General features: G+C 47.1%; 1 protein-coding gene across 5 annotated transcripts in view; it reads right to left on the bottom strand.

Annotated features, from left to right (window-relative positions):
- Positions 1-13,330: 13,330 nt before the first annotated feature.
- SP110 (SP110 nuclear body protein) overlaps positions 13,331-22,593 on the bottom strand; it is a 41,418-nt gene continuing 32,155 nt past the window's right edge. For 4 of the 5 annotated variants that reach the window (XM_035006913.1, XM_035006917.1, XM_035006918.1 and 1 more), the window contains 5 exons: positions 19,830-19,945; positions 19,015-19,123; positions 18,633-18,704; positions 17,928-18,068; positions 15,782-16,832 (listed from right to left, as the gene is read on the bottom strand). In XM_035006913.1, coding sequence (XP_034862804.1) covers positions 16,722-16,832; positions 17,928-18,068; positions 18,633-18,704; positions 19,015-19,123; positions 19,830-19,945 — 549 coding nt within the window. In that variant the 3' untranslated portion in view covers positions 15,782-16,721. Of the gene's footprint in view, positions 14,195-15,781; positions 16,833-17,927; positions 18,069-18,632; positions 18,705-19,014; positions 19,124-19,829; positions 19,946-22,593 lie in introns of those variants that run through there. The other variant, XM_035006915.1, reaches the window with a different exon arrangement.

Below are 22,593 nucleotides of genomic sequence, written 5' to 3'. Positions count from 1 at the left end.
TCTCTTTCTGCATTTAAAATTCTCTCTTATCACTACTTTTGGCCATCTTATTTACTTTGTGTCTTGGTGGAAACCTCTTTGGGTTGGTTTTGTTTGGGGCTCTCTGTGCATCCTGGATCTGGATTTGTTCCCTTCTCCAGATTCAGGAAGTTTTCAGCTATATTTCTCCAAATAAATGTTCTGCCCCCTTTGCTCTCTCTTTTCCTTCTGGAATCCCTATCATGTGACTGTTATGCTTGATAGTGTCGCTGAGTTTTCTGGGTCTATTCTCATTTTGTGTATTTATTTTCCCTCTCATCTGCTCAGTTTGATTACTTTCCATTACTCTGTCCTCCAGGTTGCTTATCTGTTCTTCTATTTCCTCTTGTTTGTTATTTATTCCAGGTGGTCTATTTTTAATTTCATTTAGTGAGTTCATTATCTCTAATCAGTTCTTTTTTAGGTCTCCTATCTCTTTGTGGAAGGTCTCACGGAGGTCCCGTTCTCCTTTCTCAATTCTAGTGAGTATCTTTATGAGCATTACTTTAAATCCACTATCAGACATAATACTTACCTTCATTTTGTTTAGGTCTCTTGCTATGATTTTTTTCCACTCTTCCATTTGGGACATATTTCTCTGTCTCTTCATTTTGTCTATTGCTGTGTTTGTTTCTATGTGTTGGGAAAGTCAGCTATGTCTCCCACACTTGAAAGTAGTGGCTTTATGAAGAAGAGGTCCTGTAGTGCCCCACAGTGCAATGTCTTCTTTTCACCAGAAAATTGTGCTTCAGGGGTGTCTCCTATGTGTGTTGCTACAGGGGTGTCCTACCGTTGTGGTGGAGCTGTGTTTGCCTTCAGTCCAGCCTGCTATGGCTCTCTGCCTGTTGTGGGCAAAGTCTGGTGTCTGTGGTGTTAGTGGGCTGATCTGGGCTGCCTTGGACTTGAGTAAGACCAGGTGTTTGTCAGAGATGAAGTAGCACCAAACTGTAGGACACTGTCCCTGTGTTGTCCCCTGAGAAGCTTTTGTTGGTGGGTGGGGCCTGCAGTCAGACCAGCTGCCTGCCCCCAGCCCACTGCTGGGGTCACAATCAGACTGGTGTGTGGTTATCTTCCCCTCTCCCTGGAGCAGGACTCACTTTGGTGTGGTGTTGGCCCTTGTCTCGGCTGCTTGCACACTGCCAGGCTCGTGGCATGGCACTGATAGGATTTTGTCAAGAGCATTTCAGAGTGGGTGGATCCACTTTGCTGTGGCCTCTTGTCTACCTCCGGCAGCAGAGAGTGTTCTGCCAGTCTTCAGGTCGCTTTCTGGGTTATTTATGCCAATGTGGGTGTTCTTTAGGTGGCCACACTGCACGAGGTGAGCCCAGGGTCCTCCTACTCCACCATCTTCCCAGCAGCCTCCGAGCCACTGAGATTTTAGAGTTACTGCATCATAACCCAGTCTATCCTGACCAATGTTTCCCAGCATCCAAATTTGCAAAATGGATTGTTTCAGGACAATCCTGGAGATTACAATGTATGATTCAAAAAGATAGACTGCATTACCAATGCTCCTGATGGTACAGAACAGGGGTTGGCAAACTATGGTCCACAGACCAAATGTGGCCCACCCTCTGCTATTGCATAGCCTGCATATGACATTCAAATTCCTGTGCCCATGAAGATTTTTTGGACCATGCCCACTGATTTAAGTACCACTGATAGCTGTTTCTTGTCACAGCAGTGTCAAGTAAGTGGATGGCTCCCACAGCCCAAATTAGTTACTATCTGGCCCTTTGTAGAAAACATTTGCTAACCTTGGCCTAGAAAGACAGTCTGGCAAAACACGGAATTTGATGACTTTGATTTGAAATGTGGTTCAAGAAAATTGGACCGAATTGATTTAAGAAACACCTTAACCAAATAATTTTCTTTGCATCTATATTTTTGTTGGCTCATAGGTGATATGGGATAAAAAAAATCTGTCTAAATAAGTTTAAAAGCTCACTGAATAAGTACACAGTGCAATTCCTAAGAAATAAAAAATAATTGTGGCATAGTTTAATTTGCAACTTTTTTCCCCTTCCTTACAATCTGTAATGTCCTAGACTCAATAAAATATGGTAGCATAAAAGATAAAAAGTGAAAGAGTTCTCTGGAAAAGTCTTTGAAAGCCTCATTATGATTAGCAGACTGACTCAGCATCTCTTTCTTGCACTTATTCTGCCCCCGGTGGTTGGCCCAGTACACATAATACAGTAGGTTGTGACTTACTATTGCTTCGATATCTAGGTAGAACATCTGGATTAAAGAGCCTTAAATCTAGGGAGTTTTCTGAATGTCACTGAGCTGTGTGGGAGACTGGAATGGTAAACTGCAGCAGGAATGCCTTAGGGTAGATGCTGTTCCCAGCCTCATCTGGAGATGAGATGTAGTTCTCATCTCCACACCAAGGGTAACTGCTGCTGGAGAGATCTGGGATGAGTGTTCATTTGTTTTCTGTTGTCTCTGTTGTCAGCACTTCTGAGTATGGCTGTCTACATGTCCTTACTTTAGAGAATTCAACCATTGTTTTCTGGTAAAATACAGGGAAGCTGAAGATCTAATATGGGATAGGCTGTGCTCTTTTTTTTTTAAATATCTTATTATTATTATTATTTTTAATCCTCACCTAATCTGGAGATGAACTGTTAGCTGGGATGAGAGGAAGGAAAGCAGGCAATTCATTCTAAATCATTATCCTAAGTTGTAGGGATCATAAGGGCACAGAGCCTTCTTCTGGGTATTGTGCCTTTTAATGGGTCTTCCACTGCAGAGGTCTTGGCAGAAAAAGTCTAGAAAATACATCTGTTGCTGTCAAAAGTGTAAGTAACAAGAATGATCAAATTTAGGGGACCCATGTAGACCAAGTGGGACCAAAATGGGGGGTCTGACTTTGGGTGTAGTTCTTTTGAAGTCAGGTTTATTGAGGCATAATTTACATACAGTAAAATTCACCCCTTTTAGATGTAGATTCAATGAGTCTTGATGAATGTAGAGAGCCTCCTGACACCAATACAATCAAAACAGAGAACAGTTTCTGCACCCCAGGAAGTTCCTTCTGGCAGTCAATTCCCTCCCATCCCTCTACCCCCAGCCCAGGGCAACTATCAATTTGTGTTTTGTTCCTCTCACTTTTCCTTCTCTAGATGATCATACAACTGGCATCTTGTAAATGAAATTATCCCATTACCAGCTATTATGGACTAAATTATGTTTTTTCCCCCAAAATTCATATATTGAAATCTTAACCTTGAGTACCTTAAAATATGACCATATTTGGAGATAGGGCCTCTAACAAGATAATTAATGTTAAATGAGGTCATATGAGTGGCCCCTAACCCAATAAGACTAGGGCCCTCGTAAGAAGAGACAACAGAAATCTCTCTCCACACACACACAGAGGAAAGGCCATGTAAAGACACACCCAGAAGGTGGCTGTCAGCAGGCCAGGATGAGAAACCAACCTTGCTGACACCTTGATCTTAGACTTCCAGCCTCCAGAACTGTGAGAAAATAAATAAATTTCTCTTGTCTAGGCCACCCAGTCTATGATATTTTGTTATGGCAACCCTGGAAAACTAATGCACCAGCCTTTTGAGTCTGGCTTTCTTCAGTTAGTAGAATGCTCTTGGTATTCATCCATGTTGTTGTGTGTGTCAATACTTTGTTATTCTTTATTGCTGAGTAGTATCCCATTGCATGAATGTACCACAATTTTTACCAATTCACTGGTTGATGGACATTTAGGATATTTCCCAATTTAGTTTTTGGCCATTACAAATAACGTTGCTATGAACATTCATGTATATACAGGTCTTTATGTGGGCCTGTGTTTTCATTTCAATACCAATGGGGGGGCGGGTTGCTGGATCAAACGATAAGCACTAGTTTAATTTTATAAAAACTACCAAACTGTTTTCCAACATGGCTGTACCATTTTGTGTTCCCATCAGCCATGCGTGTGATTTCTATTTGTTCTGCATCCTTGCTTACTCTTGGTATTGTCAGTCTTTTAAATTTTAGCCATGCTGACAGGTATGTAATGCTATCTTGCTCGGGCTTTAATTTGCATTTCCCTGATGGCCAGTGATGTTGATCATCTTTTCATGTGCTTAATTTGCCATTTATCTATCTTCTTTGATAAAGCATCTGTTCAAATCTTCTGTCCTCCCCACTTAAAAGAAATTGAGTGCTTTGTCTTTTTAATTACTGAGTCGTAAGATATCTTTGTATATTCTGGTTCAGGTCCTTCATCGGATACATGTTTTGTAAATTTTCTTCTGGTCTTGGTTTGGTTGTTTGTTGTTATTTTCCTACAAGTATCTTTCGAAAAACAGAAGGTTTTCATTGTGATGAAGTTCAATATATACACTTTTTCCTCTTATGATTCAAGTTTTTTTAAAAAGATTTTATTTATTTATTTGAGAGAGAGAGGATGAGTGGGGGAGAGGGGAAAGCAGACACCATCCCTGAGCAGGGAGCCCCATGTGGGCTTGATCCCAGGACCCTGAGATCACGACCTAAGCCAAAGGCAGACACTTAGCCAACTGAGCCACCCAGGTGCCCATGGTTCATGTTTTTTATGTCCTACCTAAAATCTTTAGGTAGGTCTAACCCAAGATCTATTAATATTCCAATAGTAATATTCTATTACTACTATAACAAATTACTACAAATTGAGTGGCATAAAACAACATGAATTTTCTTAAAAAAATATATATATATATATAGGCAGGCAGAGGGAGAAGCAGGCTCTCTGTTGAGCAAGAAGCCTGATGTGGGACCCAGGACCCTGGGATCATGACCTGAGCCGAAGGCAGATGCTTAACCAACTGAGCCATCCAGGCATCCCAGGACAATATGAATTTCTTTTTTTTTTTTTTTTTAAGATTTTATTTATTTATTTGAGAGAGAGAGAATGAGAGACAGAGAGCACAAGAGGGAAGAGGGCAGAGAGAGAAGCAGACCCCCCGCTGAGCGGGGAGCCCGATGCAGGACTCGATCCTGGGACTCCAGGATCATGACCTGAGCCGAAGGCAGTTGCTTAACCAACTGAGCCACCCAGGCACCCGACAATATGAATTTCTTATCTCACAGTTCTATAGGTCAGAAGTGTGGGTTCCTTGGCTGGTTTCTCTGTTCTGGGTTTCACAAGGCCAAAACCAAGGTGTTGGTTTGCTGGGCTCATGCTGAGAGGCTCAGAAAGAATCCATTTCCTTGGAAGAATCCAAGTTCACTGAGGTTGTTGGTAGAATCCAGTTCCTTAAGGTTATAGGGCCAGGGTCCCCATTTCCTTGCTGGTGTCAGCCAGGGCTGCCCTTAGCTCCTAGAGGCCTCTCTCTGATACTCGCACATGAGAGCCTAACTCTCAGAGCCAGTAAAAGCACGTGGAATCCTTCTCATAGTTAGAATCTCTAATTTTCCCTTCTGCTTCAGCTGGAGAAAGTTCTTTGTGTTTAAGGGATCCTGTGATTAGATTAGGCCTACTTGGATATGCTCCCTATTTTAAAGTCTGTAACCTTAATTACATCTGCAAAGTCCTTTTGCCATATAACTTAACATATTCCAGGTTCTAGGGTTAGGGAATGGACATCTATGGGAAGTCATCTTGCTGACCACAGACTCAAATATTTTCTCCCATATTTCTTCTGGAAGCTTTACTGTGTTACCTGTTACAATTTAATGTATGATCCATTTTAAATTAATTTTTGTATGTGATATGAGATTATGAGGTTGAGTTCCTTTTTTTTTTCTTTTTAATTTTTTTGCATGTGGATATCCAATTGTTCTGAAACTATTTGCTGTACAAGTTAGGGTTTTTATTTCTATCATCATGAAAAATTATGATTTTTATAGCTTCAGAATAAACAGAACCATGACTCATGTTAGCTGATTCCATGAACAGTCGTATCATATTTTCAGCATTTACAAAAAATATTTTTCTCTGGGAATTTTTAGGAGTGGAGGCATATGGAACCTTATTCCCCTTCTCACTTTCTACACATACTCAGCATTCCAGATGGCCATGGAATCCATGGCTTAGTGGGCTCAGGGGTGCTTTACAATTCTGAACTGAAGGAAACCATAAAAAGATTCCTGGTTTCCTCTTCTTGCTTCTTTAGGGTGAGGTGGGCATTTCCTTAGGAGCAGTTAAGAAGAAAACATTGAGGAGTGGCAACAATCCATGACCAGACTGTAAAGGTCAGAAACTGGAGGCAGGATTGGAAAGAGTGGGTTAATTCCAGGCAGTTGCAATGCAGGGGTAGGGAAGTTGGAGGTGGGGCACAGATAAGACTGGGATCTGACTGGTACACAGACAAGGAATAAGCTAAAAGGTAGAGTGTCAGACAGATCACAGTACATGCCACTTAAAATGGGAATTTGCTCATCTCGAGGCCCCATCCGCCACTTGTCTCTCTCTCGGTGGTGTTGGTATTTAAAGAGATCCATTAAGAGCCTGGGACCTCATGGAAAATATCCAGCATGGCTCATAGACCTATCTTGTCTTTGAAATCAAAGAGCAGACACAGCTCAGTAGATGGGGTGAGGGGTCTTGAATTCTTAATCCATTTCTTTCCTAAGTAAAAATGAGAGTCACAGTGGCTAAGCTTACTGAGTTTAAAGCCTCTTGTTCTTTCTTCAAAATCTGTGGGTGAAACAGCCTGAGACTCTAACAGCCTGAGGCTCTGTCTCTAAACTGTGGTGGGAACTGGAGGTGGCATCAGAGGGGACCTGAGTTGGCCTGAGATTTTGTCTGTGCCTGGAAGAACTGGCAAGTCTCTCAAAGATGAAGCGTTTTGCGAGGTACCTGGGCTTGCCCATCTGTCCCACTCTGGGAAACTTTTTGCAGGGGAAATCTTGGGGCAAATCCAGCTTACCACAAGAAGGTTTGGCCCTGGTGCTCAGGAGTGAGACCCCCCACTAATGAACGAGGAAGGGGGACAGGGAGGCAGGATGCTGCTCAGGGAAGCTCTGGAACACACAGGCCAGTTGGCTCAGGCTAACTGGGAGAATAGAGTCATTCATTCATTCTACAAATATTTACGAGGCACTTCTAAGCTTGACAGGGGTATACTGGCAAACAAAGTAGACAAAAAATTGTGTCCTCGAGGAACTTACATCATAGTGGCAAGAGACAGACACGGAACACAATAAACAAAGGACAGCATGTGTTGGAATATGATCAATGGGGGCCCTGCAGGGAAACAGAGGAAGCAGGTAAGAGAGAGTGAGAAAGGTCAGGTGAGGGGGGGTAGTGCAGGGGTAGGGGCAAGTCAGGGTAAACTTCCCCAAGAAGGAAAGATTTGAGTAAAATGCCTTAAGGACGAGAGAGTGAACCGTGGGCGGTTCTAGGGGGAGGAAACTTCCAGGCACAAGGAACTGCTGCTGGAAAGGCCTTGAGCAGGAGCCCCTGGTGCTCTGAGAACAGTGAGGGGAAGAGTGAGGGGCAGAGGATCCAGCAAAGGGGAGAGGAATTGAGGGGGTTCCATTAGGTGGGACCCTGGGCTTTCACCATGAGGGTGGAGTCAGTAGGATCCGAGGGATTTAACAGGCACAGCAGGGCTGCTGAGCAGGGAAGAGGGTCTAGGATGGGGTTGGAGGGCAGTTGGGATGGGGGTTGGGAAGATAGAAGTGGGGACACCAGGGAAGCTACTGCAAAACCTGGCAATGATTGTTTTCCAGTGGAGGTGAGGACATGCAGCCCATTCTGCACTTACGCCACCTAAAGGCAGAACCAGTAAATTGTGGGCCGGCTCTTTGGAGGGCTGTGGATGTTTGCCAACTTCCTGCCTCTTGTCTGGAATGTCACTGGGGCTGGACCTTGGGCTAGATCAGGAATTTCCACCCTAGGGAGCTGGGGGAGGGGTGGAGTGGGGAAATGAGGCAGGGATGACGTCTTGCCGTGAGTTTCTTTGAGAAAATTCCCTCTCCTTTTAAAAAAGGTTTCCCGCAATGAAAATACATCCAGAAAAATGAGGAACAAGAGGAAGCTGGGTCTCAGGAACTCCGCCCTCACAGCTTCCCTCTGTCCCCATCGTCTACCTCTCTAGGCACGTAGTCTCTCTGGGTGGGGCTGGGGTCACGTTCTCTTTGGGGATCCCCCTGCCTGACCTTAGTCAGGTGGTGGATTCTGGCCAGCCTGACGGAAGCTGGTCGTCTGTGCTGTGTCCAGGCTGAAGCATGAAGTGTAATGGGACCTCAGCTCCATGGACGACCAACGGGCAGGGTGGTGAGGGAGGACCTGGGACAATGCAAGTCAAGGGCTAGGAACACCCACTAATCTCAGGCAACGGCAATGAGTTTGCTTTATTGAGTGGCCATTGTGTGCCAGGCACGCAGCATACGTAGTTGGATCAAATGACACTTCCTCCCTGCTAAGGAATTAGAATGACTAATTTGGGGCTGGTCATCTTCCATCACCTGCCAGTGAAAGAAAGTTTTATATACTCCGGGGCTGAGGGCAGGTGTTCTTTCAGCAGAAATAAAGCCCAAGCCAGACTTGGTAGTTCTCAAGAAATGACTTCTGGGAAATAACAACGTGAAATAGTTAAATGGAAAGAAGTTAGCCAGCTTAGTAGGACTCAGACTCTTTCCTGGGGATCAGGAGTGGATGTAATTCTTCAGTGTGATGGAGGGAGCAGAGGGTGGGCTGGGGACAGGGCACAAGGTGACATCCCGTAGACCACACCCCCGCCCCCGCCGTGGGGTGTGTGTGGCATTCCTCGGGCATTCCTGGCTGCCCTGGAGCTGGAGGTAGGAAGATCGGGTGGTTGGCTTGTGGAGATCCCAGTCCTGCAGGACATGGGTCTCCCTCGGTCTGCAGATGTCTTGGTGATTTGCACGAAGGGAGCATTCTTGTCAATGACCTAACTTCCAGAGGGAAATGTACCTAAAATTGGATGTCCTTGTAACCTGCAGCCCATTGACAAACACTTGAGGTAGGCCAAGTATAATGTTCCTCCAGGAAGCTCCTGTCTTAATGTTAATGCTTTGCTAGAGGGAAAAACTACCTTAGCTTGACAATAGCCAGGCCTCCAGTATCTTGAAAATCTTCTTCAGCATATGAAAATCCTTTCTGAAGTTCCCTTTGTCTTGACTTCCCCCAAACCCAAAGAATATAATTAGTTGTTCCTCACAATCCCGGACCAGCAGCTCTTTCTGCCCACGGGTCCTGTCCCCGTGTTTTAAATAAAACCACCTTTTTGCACCAGACATGTCTCAAGAATTCTTTCTTGGCCTCCGGCTCTGGACCTCACCAACATCCCAAAACTACATCAAGTGTAAGGTGTGTTTTAATTTTAGGTATTTCAGGACAGAAGCTGGAGCCTAGAGGAGACTCCCCTGACCCCCGTCCATATTCTCTGCCCCTCCTGCCTTGGGTACAGCGGTCCTTCATCACCCCCACTGCAGGGCACCCCGTGAAAAGCCTGGACAGTGGGAACTCGATGCTTGGAAGCACTAAGAGGGGAGGGCTCGCCCCCAGCCACCTCCCCTACTTCCCATCCCCTACCTCCACCTAGACAGTGGGTGACCACAGTGCCTCTTTCAAGATGTGGGTGCTTCTGTGCCTCCTTGGGGCCTCTGGTCCTCCGCTCTGGGGCCCCTCCTGCCTTCACTTCCTGCTTTTCCCTGCAGCCATTGCAATGAAGCATTTCTACCTGGGACCTGGCACTGTTATGGATTCCCTGTTCTTCACAACTGACTGTAGCCCAGACACAACGTGGGGGTGGGGGGCGGCGGGGGGAGGCTTGGGGGTAGGGGGATTGTGATTTCACAACTAACATCCAAAGAAAGCTTCAAAACGAATGTAGACATCTCAGGTCCCTCAAGATAGACCCCCCCAGCAAAGCATCTTAAAGCAGGTCTCCACTCGCCCCACTCTCCGAGGACCTGTGGACAGCCGTGCAGTGACAACCTGTTTCCTCTCTCACCTGCCTGTCCCCCCCCAATCCCCCAGCCCCGCTGCTTTTCCTCCCAGCCCTCCCTGCCCCCACTCCCAACTGCTGTCTCCTCCTGGTTTCATTTTTCCTTCTGGAAACACCTTCTTTCCTTTCTCATCATTGTTTCTGAAAGCTGGTTCTATTTGAATAAATGTTTAAATAAACTAGAACACATGAAACACCCAAACAAAACAACCCGGAAGTCAAGCAAACCACAAATGTGTGCTGTCTCACCCTGCAGGGTCAGGGAAGTTCTTGCTATTAAGTTGCAGGCTTCACCGCTTTAGTTAGATTGTTTCCTTTGTCAGAAGATAAAAGTGAGTCTTATCAAAGGGCAGCGGATGTCAGACTTCATTGTGGCAAAAGAGTGTCACCTCAAAAACTTAAGCTTGTTAAATTCACCCCTTTCTGGGCATCAGTCCTAGAGATTGCCATCTAGGGCCAGGGACCCTGGAATTTGCCTTTTAACAAGCTTCCTGGTGATTCTGAAGCTGCGGGCCATGGACCATGTCAGCAGGAAGGGGCCCCATGTCCAGCCATCTTGGAGGACCCCTCTCTGAACACCATCTTGTCAAATATATTTTACAGGGACCAAAGACCCCTCTCGTGGTGCAGCTTCCCACAGAGCAGGTCATGTGGGCCTTCTTGCAAACGGGAGATTCCAGAATCCAGGTCCGAGGATGCTGTTGGCCATCTCTAGGCTGGGCCGACAACCAGACCCCAAACTGTTTCAGTGAAAAACAGACTACATAGCCCTCTTTCAGCCTGCATTCCCAGTACGGCTCCTAGGGTGCCTACACTAGCCTTGAGGTCTTATACCTGTGATAAGAACAGAAGGGACTTTTCTCGTGTTACCTTCAGGCAATCCTCAGTCACTGCAGAAGTTGGGAGTGCCGGGCCCTCAGAGCTGGGTTCGGAGCCTGCCCTGGGACAGGAGGAAGAGCTCTTCTTTGGCTCAGGTCTGCCCAGATGTTCCAAAGAGCTCAGAACCAGGGCCAGAGGATCCAGGGTAAACCACTCTGAGGACCCAGGGACAGATGGTTTTGATACCAGGCTCTGGCTATGCATATAAATCAGGGGTGGTCCAGATATGGAAATAACCAAATTTGCCCCCTGGCTTCTGGCCCAGGGCACTGGTATTTGTAGGCGCTGAGGGGTGGTCTGACCGCCTGTTAGGACCAATCCTCTGCCTTACTTCTTAGGAGGATGTGCCTCTCCCAGGGGATACTCTTCCCCGCAGGATGCCGGTATGTGCTAGAACATCTCTGGTGTTTCCAGCTGGTGAGTATTCACATGTTCCCATTAGCCTGAACGCCCACCTTTCACCTGCAGCCAGAACCCTCCTGCCTGAGGGCAGAAGGACCAGGCTTTCACACCCCCAGGGCACTTCCGTGGGCCTCGCAATCAGTTCAAACCCTAGGCATGGGGTCCACGCAGAGCCAGCCCCTCAGTCTGGGCCTTGAGAGCTGGGCATCACTGCAGCCCCGGGTCTGAGCCCACAGCCCCAGGGCCCGGCTATCTTCCTGGAGGGCTGCTGAGTCTAAAGGCTGGAAACCTTAGTGTTGTCCCTGGGAAACACGGACATGTCTGCCTCATCTCATTCCCGAGACTCTACAGCATTTAGAGGGCCAAACTGTCCCTCCACCTTGAACAAGTTCTGTCCCAGGGCAATGGGACGGATGAGTTCTGGTGGCAGTTGACATCCTGGACCTGCAGCCACCCCTTCCTGCTGACACTCAGGCCTTGTATCCAGGCCTGGGTCCCTGGCCTCCCTGCTGAGTCCCCCTGCTCGAGGGCCTCGTGCTGTCTTCCGGCCAATTGGCCTCCATGTCACATCTGGATCAATGGAGGAGAGGGTTCCCCCAGGGATGTCACCCGCTCTAAATAGTCAGATGCCAACGGTTGCTCGTGGGGCAAGGTGTCCCCAGTGCCAATGCATCTCCACTCTGGTCTTGTCCAACAGACATGCCTGTTGGCACACTGCCCAAAGGGATCCTCTGCTGGGAGGGTCCTTACTTTACTTTACTTTAGCTCTGGAGATGCAGGTGGCCCCCTTGAGATCAGGGGAAAAATGAGTAAGACAATGGCTTCTCGGATTTCGTTATCTCGTGTATCACTTCTCAGTGGCGTGGCTGTTAAAAGGAATAGGGTGTGTGTTTTCTTTTTTTTTTTTTTTTCAGGGACAATGGCAGAAGGGAGAGCCTGGAATTCTGTAGCCCACACACCCAATTCCAGGAGGCGAGGAACTCAGGAGCATCTTTAGGAGGAAAGAAGCAGTCAGGCTTCTCAGACAAGGAAGGGGAGAGGCCAAGGCTCCCAGCAGGACTGACCAGGCCAGCTGGAGGCAGAGCTCCCCAGCCACCCGCAGGATGGGAGCTTGCTTGCTGGGCCTGGCTCTGCCAGAGCGTGGAGAGCATCTGAGAAAAGGACTCAGGCCAGATGCTGATTGCCAGTTAAGTCTACCTCCCCCGAGGGCAGGTGTACTTGACCAGGAGACCAGCTCCTAAGAATGAATTTTCCAAGGTTGAATTTCTTTTCCTTTTTTTTTTTTTTTTTAAGTAAGCTCCACGCTGGGTGTGGAGCCCAACACAGGGCTTGAACTCATGACCCTGAGATCAAGACCTGAGCTGAGATCAAGAGTCAGACCCTTAACCGACTGAGCCACCCAGGCGTCCCTCCAAGGTTGAATTTCTAGTATCAGCTGGAGGGGGGAGCATATTCTTACATATAATTCCTCTAGTCACTCCCAATAGAAAGCTTTTCCGTGTTTCATTTTTGTAGCCTCAGCCCTGCCCAGCTTCAGGGGACCACTTTAGAATCATTTATAACCTCCGGTGTCATGGCTTGTGGGGGGGGAGCAGTCCTGGGCTGACCTGGGTTCTCAGTGGCCCTGGCCAGCAGGGGAGGGGAAGAATGGAACCAAGCTGGACCAGGAAGGGAGAAACAGTCTGGGGGCAGAACTAGAAGGGGTCCCTGGGAGGAGGCAACTGGCCTATGTGCAGGGGTGTCATGGACGCCAGAGGGTGGGCCTGGGAGCGGGAAGTCAAGAGAAGAGCAGGTGGGAGCCTACCTCCCAGAGGGACTGGGGGAGAATGAGGGTCAGCTGAGTGGACCAAAATTAACCAGACCCAGCTCTTACAGGTGGAAATAGTGTGGACACCAGAGGAGCAATAGGACAACAAAAGGGAGCCAGAGGGAGACAAGGCTCCTGGGATGGGGTCTTGGTTGTCATGGCAACTAAACTGATAGCTGTTGAAACTTTCAAAGGAATAAATGACTCTTTCAGTGTTGTTGGGTTTCTTTTTCCTGTTACAGAACAAGCCAGAGCTGTGCTAGGAGAAAGAGAGACGTGGTTCAGCTTGCCAGGACCAGAATGGAAGAGAGGGTCACAAATGGATTCACAATCATTTAATACACAATAATCCTGGCCGCTGGTAAACACTGGGGGGGTGGGGAAGATCTTTTATCCCGATGCACTGACAGTGAGCTGGGAGGAGAGATCTGCACCGCAGGGACGGCCATCTCTACGCCCCCCCCCTCCATCTTCCCTTCCAGAACGACATCAGGAGTGGGAGTCTTTATGGTCCTGTTTGTCCCCTTCCCACATCGCAAAACAAATTCTATTTCTTTACCTGCTTCTCTTAAGTCAGGGTTCAAGCGGCCTCCACCCTTTCCTGGATCATAGGTGGTCAGTCCGCATCATAGTTCACCCTGCTGTGGAAACACTGGGGGACTCTCTCTCCATGGTCTGTTTATGAGTCTGTGTCACCAGGTACCGGAATGGAGGCTCCCACACACTCCGGCCCGAGTCCCTGGTGGGGGAGGCCAGCGGGGTCCCAAGGTGCCGCTCGCTTCTTGTGTTAGTCGGCCCGGGCTGCAGCAACAAAACCCCAGCTCGGGCAGCTTAGATGACAGGTATTTATTTCCCACAGCTCTGGAGGTTGGAAGTTCTGGATGGAGGTGTCAGCTGATTGATTCCCTACGGGCGAGAGCTGGATCCTGGCTTGGAGGGGGCCTCCTTCTTGCTGCCTCCTCACCTGCCCCTTCCTCTGTACGCATGGGCAGAACCATCACGCGGGCTCTTCCTCTTTTTATAGGGACAATCATCCTATCTCATTAAGGCCTTATGCTTGTGACTTCATTTAACCGTTAACCCCTTCTTACAGGCCTTGTCTCCGAGTACGGGAGGTGCAAATTCAACATATGGATTCGTTGGGGGACACAAGTCAGTCCATAACACTCCTCCACTGACACTACATAAGAAGGAAAAAATCAGAATCACAGGTCAGGACAACTTAGTAGTAGCAGTAACTTTTTATTTTTGTCTTGAGAAAAGAAAAGTATTGTGGTAAGAAAAATTTGCTTGGTTAATAGAGAGCGATGAGCATTATTAAAATGATAAAAAAAATATTGACCATAGAATTGCGATTGTTTTGAGTTAGTATATTTAAGTCTTAGACTAATGACCTCAGAAGAGGTGTGCTTCCCAGAACTTGTTTCTTCTTTTTTAAAAATGATAAATAGGGAGGCCAGAGAGTGGATAGCCAGCATATGGATAATAGATGTTCTTGAAAGAGAGCCCAGAACAAAAGGATCAGAAAGATTTAATGCAGCTGCTGAAAAAAGAACTGGATATGTATATTGAAAGGGCAGAGTGCCAGGCAAGATCAATGATAAGAATATTACACTGAATCCTGTCCTGTCAAAAATATATAACTATAGAGAGAACAAGGAAACCTGCTATGTGTCTACACACTAACAAAGAAACAGAATTCTGACTTCACGGGTGTAGGACGAAAATGCCCAAACCACAGTGGACCAAAGTCTAAGTTGATTTTGAAGGTGAGAAGTTGTGATAAAATACATACTGTAGCCCAACAGTGAATTTATGAAAACAAAGAAGACATTCAGAGCTGTGCAAAGACTCAGAAAACATGTCACCTGTGTAATCTTCTTTTCAAATTACCTAAAGATACACTGACTGAAAGAAGGAGCAAAAAAAGAAGGAAGAAGTCACTGCAAGAAAAGACCAGCATTGATGTTGCTCTCATGAAGATAGGTTATCGTAGTTTCAACTTGTGCTTTTCAATTTAGTAGATATTTGAAGTAACAGTTTATATAATGTAAAAATAACAAAATAATGGCTTATATAATATAATTGAATAAAATTAAAATAATTAATACAAGTAAAAGTAAGCATTTAATAATGTTAATAAATAGTCATATTATAAAATAGTGAGTTCCTCCCCATTTGAATTAGGAAGCTGAGGGGCATAAAAAGTGACAAACACCTTGGCTTAAATATGTGGCTCATTAAAGATAATTTATTTTTGGCTCTGAATTTATTTATTTATTTTTAAAGATTTATTTATTTATTTGAGAGAGAAAGAGCACGAGCTAGGGAAGGGGCAGATGGGGAAGGGCAGAGGGGGAGGGAGAATCTCAAGCAGACTCCCCGCTGAGCTCAGAACCTGATGTGCAGGGCTCTATCTCAGGACCCTGAGATCATGACCTGAGCTGAAATCAAGAGTCAGATGCTCAACAGACTGGGCCACCCAGGAGCCCCTGTCTCTGACATTTAAAAAATAAGTTAAAAACACATTTGGAAAACTTGCAGGTAAATATTAGAATTAAAAACTCTTACAAATGGGGCGCCTGGGTGGCTCAGTTGGTTAGGCGACTGCCTTTGGCTCATGTCATGATCCTGGAGTCCCTGGATCGAGTCCCGTATCGGGCTCCCTGCTCGGCAGGGAGTCTGCTTCTCCCTCTGACCCTCCCCCCTCTCATGTGCTCTCTCTCATTCTCTCTCTCTCAAATAAATAAATAAAATCTTTAAAAAAAAAAAAAACTCTTACAAATGCCTTCCAGAATAGAAGGTGAAAACAAAGAAAATGTAGACAAAAATCACATGAAAGTATTCCAAAGAGAAGGAATAAAATAATATGGCAGAAATAAGGCCAAGTATAAACAATACATGCAATGAATGACTTCTTAGAAAACTATAAAAGTGGAACTGATTCAAAAAGCAAGAAAATATCTGAATAGTTTAATGACCCTGAAAAAGCAGAGAACATGGTCAATATTACCTCTACAAAGAATGGGAGGCTATATAATTTTATGAGTTGGTTCATTTAAAACATTATAAACTATTCCAGAGCATATAAAAGTAGAAAATTTTAGGCATTCTTGTGCCAAGCTGGGATAGCCCTACATCTGATTTTGACAGTACACAGAAGCTTACGGACCAACCTCCTTCATAAATGCAGGTGCAAAATACTGAAAAATACTCTCTGCAATGATATATGAGATATATTATATATATATATATATACATATATATAACAGAAACACTATATAACAGAATATACATATAAAACAGAATCAAAATAATTTCCACACAATTTAGGATTCAACTTAGTTTCTTTTTCATAGTGGTAGGACTGTAGAGATTCTGAAGCTATTATCCTTATAGTTTAGTTGAGCAAATGAGAATAGATAACTGTGGGAGAAGAAAGATGGACATATTGGCAAGGAAGAGGCCTGTGGTGTTGGCTGGGGATTAGAGGTGTATTTTACACACACACACACACACACACACACTTCTTTTAGGTGTAGAAAGAAACAACAACAAAAAGGAAGGCATGATGATGGTATGAAGGCTCTGGCTTTGAGTCAAGAGGGCTCCCAATAGCATCCCAGACTCATTGACTGTCTAAAGATGGCCAGGGTCATGTCATCCGGATCCTGAAGTTGGGGTGCCTTAGTCTTTCTAGAACAGGGTCAAAGAGTCTGGAAGCTGTTTTCATTGGCTTTGCAAAAAATAAACACCTCTTTGAGGTCCTTTTCAAATTCTGCCTCCAAGTCCAGTCCTATCTGACCAAAGTCGGAAGCCTGAAAGAGAAATAAAAGCAAACAGATGTCTAAGGACAAAGAATTAGGACCACCAAAATCACTTGCATTTTTGCATTTTTGGCGGGGAGCCCCTCCCTGCCTGTCCCGAATGCTGTGCTTCCCCAGCAGCCAGGCAGACTGCACAGGGCAGGGGGAGATGCTGATACCACAAATATTGAAATGAGCAAGGCTCTGCCCGATTTCTAACTTGGACCTGACAGGTGGTCAGGACTGGAGAGCTGATTGTGATCACTGCAAAGCCTGAGCTTGGGGTAAAATAGATAGAGATAAAGCATTTCTTGAAAGCCCAGCCTCTGAAGGAAAGATGAGCCTTCCATTCTCTGAGGCTGAAACTGGGCCAGGCCTGGAGGGGGCTCCCTGGGTAGACTCTCCTTCCAGCTCCACGTGCAGACACCAGTTAAAAATTTGTGGTTCATGAACATGCCAATTTGTGCCATGGAGGAAGGGAAGGAGGCTGGGTGGAGATGGAAACCTTCCTTAGATATCTCCCAAGAAATATCTACCCAAATGATAGTATAAATCAGGATAAACTCAATAGACTAAAGTTGACAACCCGTTGGCTTGCAAGATAACTCAACTCTTGCTACTGACAAAGGACAAAGCCAACACCATCTGAGGACAGTTCTGTAGGTTTGGGTCCCCTGGGGAATTTAGGAGTAAAAAAATCCAAGCATGAGCATCCTGGGAGTTTAAGTTATTTCATAAAGTTTAATTCCTTCACTTATTTCTGTATTTCTGAGGCATGGAAAACAATGCAGCCATGAACTACCTTTCCTCCCCGTTTGAACAAGGAGGCAGGATGAGATCGACTGTTCTCAGCGTGACTATCCCGCTCGCCCTAGAATCAGGGACGGATTTTCAGGCCCTGTTTACAAGGATTCTTCCCTGTCCTGCTTGCTGTCCTTTCTGAATTCCTCTCCACCCCTGGAATTTAGAGGCCGCTTTCTTCTGTAATCCCACTCCTTTTGAGCTCTCTCCAGGACGAGATTGGTACAATTCTCTCAACGTCCTGCTGCCCCAGAAATTAGGGGAAAATAGAAAGGAGGTGCGGAGGAAACAGGAGACACCCCTTACCTTGTAAAATGCTTTATGGTTGCGAAAAATCAGGCGCATGTCGCGAACAAACCATGCCACCGTGTACACTTTCTCAGTCAACCGTTCCTTAACCAGGTCCAACCACATGGCTTCCTTAAAGGGCTCTCCATAATCTCGAATCTAGGGACAAAGCCACCAAAAGGGTGATATTAACGCAGCCATTATTCCTGGAAGGGATCCAACTGAAATACAACAGAAGTGATGATAATAAGCATCAGACTCGTCTATGCCAGGCACCGCCCCGAACACCGCCACTAGGTTAGCATGTGATCCTACAACAACCCTATGAGATAGGTCCTATAATTACCCCCATTTTCTAGGCGAGGGAACCAAGGGAGGGAGACGTTAAACAACCTATCCAGGATTTCACAGCTAAAAAATGGTAGAGGCGGGACTTGAAGTCTCCTGAGAAGGTGCTCTAAACCCTCTGCTGTCTGTAAGAAAGACATTCCCACTGAAGAGCAGGCGAAACTGAGGTGCCTGGGAGGCGGAGCTAGTTGCCCGGGGTTCCCAGAACCAGGACGCGCTGGGTGGAGTTTGAACCGGGTTGTCCCCCTCCAGACTCTGCAACTAAACCTGCTCTCTGCAAACAGCAGTGCCCTTAGGAGTCACACTCCCAAATTCCAGAACGAGCTTTACATAAAAGAGATGCCCCAAGGACAAGAATCATAAAATGTCACTTACATTAGGTGGGGTTTCTGCAAAAAAGGAGCTTTGTGGATGACAGTAGGCCTTCAAGAGGAGGAACTCACATTTCTGTAAAATGTGAAGAAAGCTTTAAAGGGAAATGCAGCTCGGAGAAAGCGAAGCCGGACCCGTGCCCAGACAGACGGGCACAAGCAGGAAGAGCCAGACACAGCCAACCGTCCAACCACATTTGCCAAAGAGCCGTGGGGTGTGTCGAACTCTGCTTGGACTCTGTTTGGGCACCGAATCGCCATCCTCGGAAGCGAGACACTGCAGGCTCCCTCAGGTACCCATGGGCGCCCTTCCCTTCCCCCTCTACCTGTTGGACTTCTCACATGTCCGGGGTAAGGAGAAGGCTTGGGGTTGGCACCCAACTCACCAACTGCTCCTCAGGCTGCATCTGCCTCTCCAGGGCCTCAGATTCCCCGTGACACTGCTGCCTTCCCGAAGACTCTTTTATCCTGCAGAAGGTGCAACTCCATGGGCTCCTGAGAGGTCAGGCATAAGTGAGCAAGGGCAAGGCCCCTGGAAACAGCCCCTGTTCCTACGGCTGCCACCATCCTCCTTTCAGGCATGGCCGATGGACACAGCTGGGAGATGAAGGGGACACCTCCCAGAGTCTCCAAGACCCCACGTGGGGCCTGAGCCCCCGACCCTCCTCCCATGGAGGGTGGCAACAGGGGGTTCAGTGTGTGCAGGGTGGTGTCAGGGTGAGTGGTGGGCTCTCCTCTCCCCAGCTGAGCTGCTGGGAACACAAGGCGCCCTGCCTGTCACACCCAAGTGTCAAAACTGGGCCTTAACCCCTGGGGACCTAGGCTTCTATCAGCCCGTCGAGCCCGTGGTGAAATGCATGAACCAGGCCACGTTTCCTGCCTTGTCTGAAAAAGCACAGAACATAAACAGCTGGTGTTTCCCATCCTCAATCCCCAGGGACAGGAGTCAGGGTCGTAAAACTAGGAGAGGACACTACCCAGGGCCAGTGGCAAGGTGGAGTCAAGGTGGCTCAGTCACAGACTCAGAACCAGAGGCTGTCACGATACCACACGGAACCCAGACTGCTGCCCCATCCCGAGACTCCGGGTCACACCTGAGCCACGACGCTCACGGGTCCTGCTCTTCCGCCTGGAGTTGAGCCTCCAAAGGCAGAGCCCGGGCAGAGTCTGCGTGCAAAAGGCAAGGCTGGGTCTCACTAACCTCTCCGCCTCTGCGGACGGGATGTGACAGTCCTCATGAAAGGCTCTTGGACAAGTGTCACAGCAGAGCAGTGGTCCCCCTCTCCAGCACACCTCACATTCCTTGGAGTTTTCCCACTGGAAGGGGAGATAATGCAGCAGCGCTGGGATCAGCACTGACATCAAGGGGCTTTGTAACACACCATCCTTGTGTGTTCCAGAGTGGATGTTTCCAACCTGCCTGACCGCGGCGCTCTGGGCGAGCGCTGATGGAGGGCGAGCGCTGATGGAGGGCGAGCCTGGCTTTTCCAGCCGCAGACGGGCTCACGGCAAGAATCATCAAGCTGCCCCTTGAACCATACCTGTCAGAGCTGGAAGGGATGGAGGGTCCTTTAAGCCCTTTCTACACAAAGTGTGGTCTGAGGACCAGCTGCATCAGCATCACCTGGGAGACATGCAGACCTACTGAATTGAAATCCATTTTAACAGGATCCCAGATGGCTTGGAAGTACATGAAAATTTGAGAAAACACAAAGCTTTAGGCAACCTCCTCATTTTACAAGTCTGGAAAGACGAGATGCTTTTTTATTTTTTTTTTTCTGCAGAGTCAACACAACTTAATGCCTGAGCCAGACTCGCACCCAGGCTGCCTGTGCCTGGGTTCAGAACGGTTCTGTCCACTGTGTGTCATCCCAGGCAAGCATGCTGGGCAGACCCAGAACAGTTCCTGACATTATGGCCAACAAACAAACATAAAGACAGAGAGCTGCTGTATAAATGGGTCTTTTTGTGGGCCTTTGAAATCATTGTCTTTCTCATGGCCTTCAATTGTGAACCAGTAAATTTTACAAGTGATCTTTACTGCTGGATAAAGACCTACAGGCAGGAGCCCCTGGTTCCACTCCTGACCCTGCAAGATGGACAGTGGGGCTCCACACACAAGGACATGTTTTCTCTGCACTAAAGGTAGGAGTCAGGAAGAGGCATCTTTCTAGGTGGTGAAAAGGTGGGAAATAGACCATCAGGAGCTGGAGCAAAGGACTGAAGGAGCTGGGGATCAGTCATATCTAAAAGAGAAATCCTGCCACTACCCTCAACTGTCCACAACAGAAGTACAAGGACCTGCGTGAGGGCATAAGGGATGGAAATGTTTTGTCCATTCTCAAAACTAGCCACTCAGAGGGGTGCCTGGGTGGCTCAGTCAGTTAAGCATTTGCCTTTGGCTCAGGTCACGATCTTGGGGTCCTGGGATCGAGCCTTGTGTCTGGCTCCCTGCTCCGTGGGGAGTCTACTTGTCCCTCTCTCTGCTCATGCTCACTCTCTCAAATAAACAAAATCTAGCCACTCAGCCAGAGTAAAAATTCCCCTTGACTTGGGGATGAGTTCATCTCTCTCTTAATTGGGGAGGCTTCCTGAGCAAATTCCTCTACTTACAGGGGCCCCAGGACTCCATAAAGAGGGCTCCCCACCAGCCCTGAAGTTCAGGTGATCTTTCTGGCCTTCCTATCCTGAACTTCCCGGTCTGCTTTTCTTTGTCCCTGGAATTGACACTCTATGGCCATTCTTGCCCTCTGACTGGCCTGCCCAGGTCCAGAGTGCAGACCCCAGTTCCCCAAGTAGCCCATACCTACCCACTTCTCCTAGTTGAGACCCCAGTTGGATCCAGAGCCCCAGCCCCTCTGTAGTGTGAGCACTCATAGTTTTTTTTTCCCTTTTTTTTGTAATGCAAGTGCCTAACTGAAGCCTTGATTGCTCCAGCACCCCGATAAACACAGCTATCTTGCTATTTTTCAAGTAAACATTTCCAGCCACACAACTAGATAAAGAGCCAGGCCACCAATCCTCACTGAGACTCCTTTGTTTTAGGGATCTCGGTTCATTTCAATAACTGACTATTTGGGCCACCTGTTTGTTTTTTAAATTTTTTTTTAGATTTTTATTTATTTGAGAGAGAGAGAGAGAGCAGGGGGAGGGGCAGAGGCAGAGGGAGAAGCAGACTCCCCACTGAGCAGAGAGCCCAACACTGGGCTGATCCCAGGACCCGGGGATCATGACTTGAGCTGAAGGCAGATGCTTAAACCACTGAACCACCCAGGTGCCCCTGGGCCACCTTCCCCCCACCCCTTCCCACACTTTAAATTCTAGCTCTTATGTTTTAAATTCGCCAATAAAGATTGAGCCAGAGAAACCCTAGGCCCCCACCTCTATCCCAATAAAGGCAGAACCTCAAACCTATGCTCATTCCCTCTCTCTCTACCTCTTCTTCTACCTCTATCTGTCTCTCCATCTATCTCTCCACAGCCTCACTGTATGGCCCCAGATGCACTTTGTAATTTCCAGGTCCTGTAAATAATAAACTTTTTTTTTTTTTCCAGTTTCCTGATGCTTAGTGCTGGAGGGCATATTGTGATTATAATAAGAACCACAAAGGCTGGTCCAACTACAACATCGGTTATTGATAGGCTGTGACCAACACAAAACACCCCCTTCCCTAGGCTCTGGAGTGGAACAGTTTCCAACACACATGATATGACAGAGAAAGAGAGAAAGGACTTACAGCTCCACAGCCGCGTTCTGACTCTTGCTTTTATGTTTGATGTCTGACGGCTTCCAGTCCCACTCCTCCCTCTTTCCCTTTTGCCACATCAGGGCGGCCACTGGCTAAGGAAGCTCATGGGCTCCCCCTCTTGGCCCCAGTGAGAAGTTCAAACCAGACAAGCTCTGCCCCCGCAAGGGAATTCTCACCCTGCCCCCCCCAATAATAAAACCTTAGGCCACTCCCCCTC

The sequence above is a fragment of the Mirounga leonina genome, unplaced genomic scaffold, assembly GCF_011800145.1.
Source record: "Mirounga leonina isolate KUSES-001 unplaced genomic scaffold, KU_Mleo_1.0 Mir_151, whole genome shotgun sequence".
Classification (NCBI taxonomy): Eukaryota; Metazoa; Chordata; class Mammalia; order Carnivora; family Phocidae; genus Mirounga; species Mirounga leonina.
This window is presented reverse-complemented; position numbering and strand designations above follow the sequence as displayed.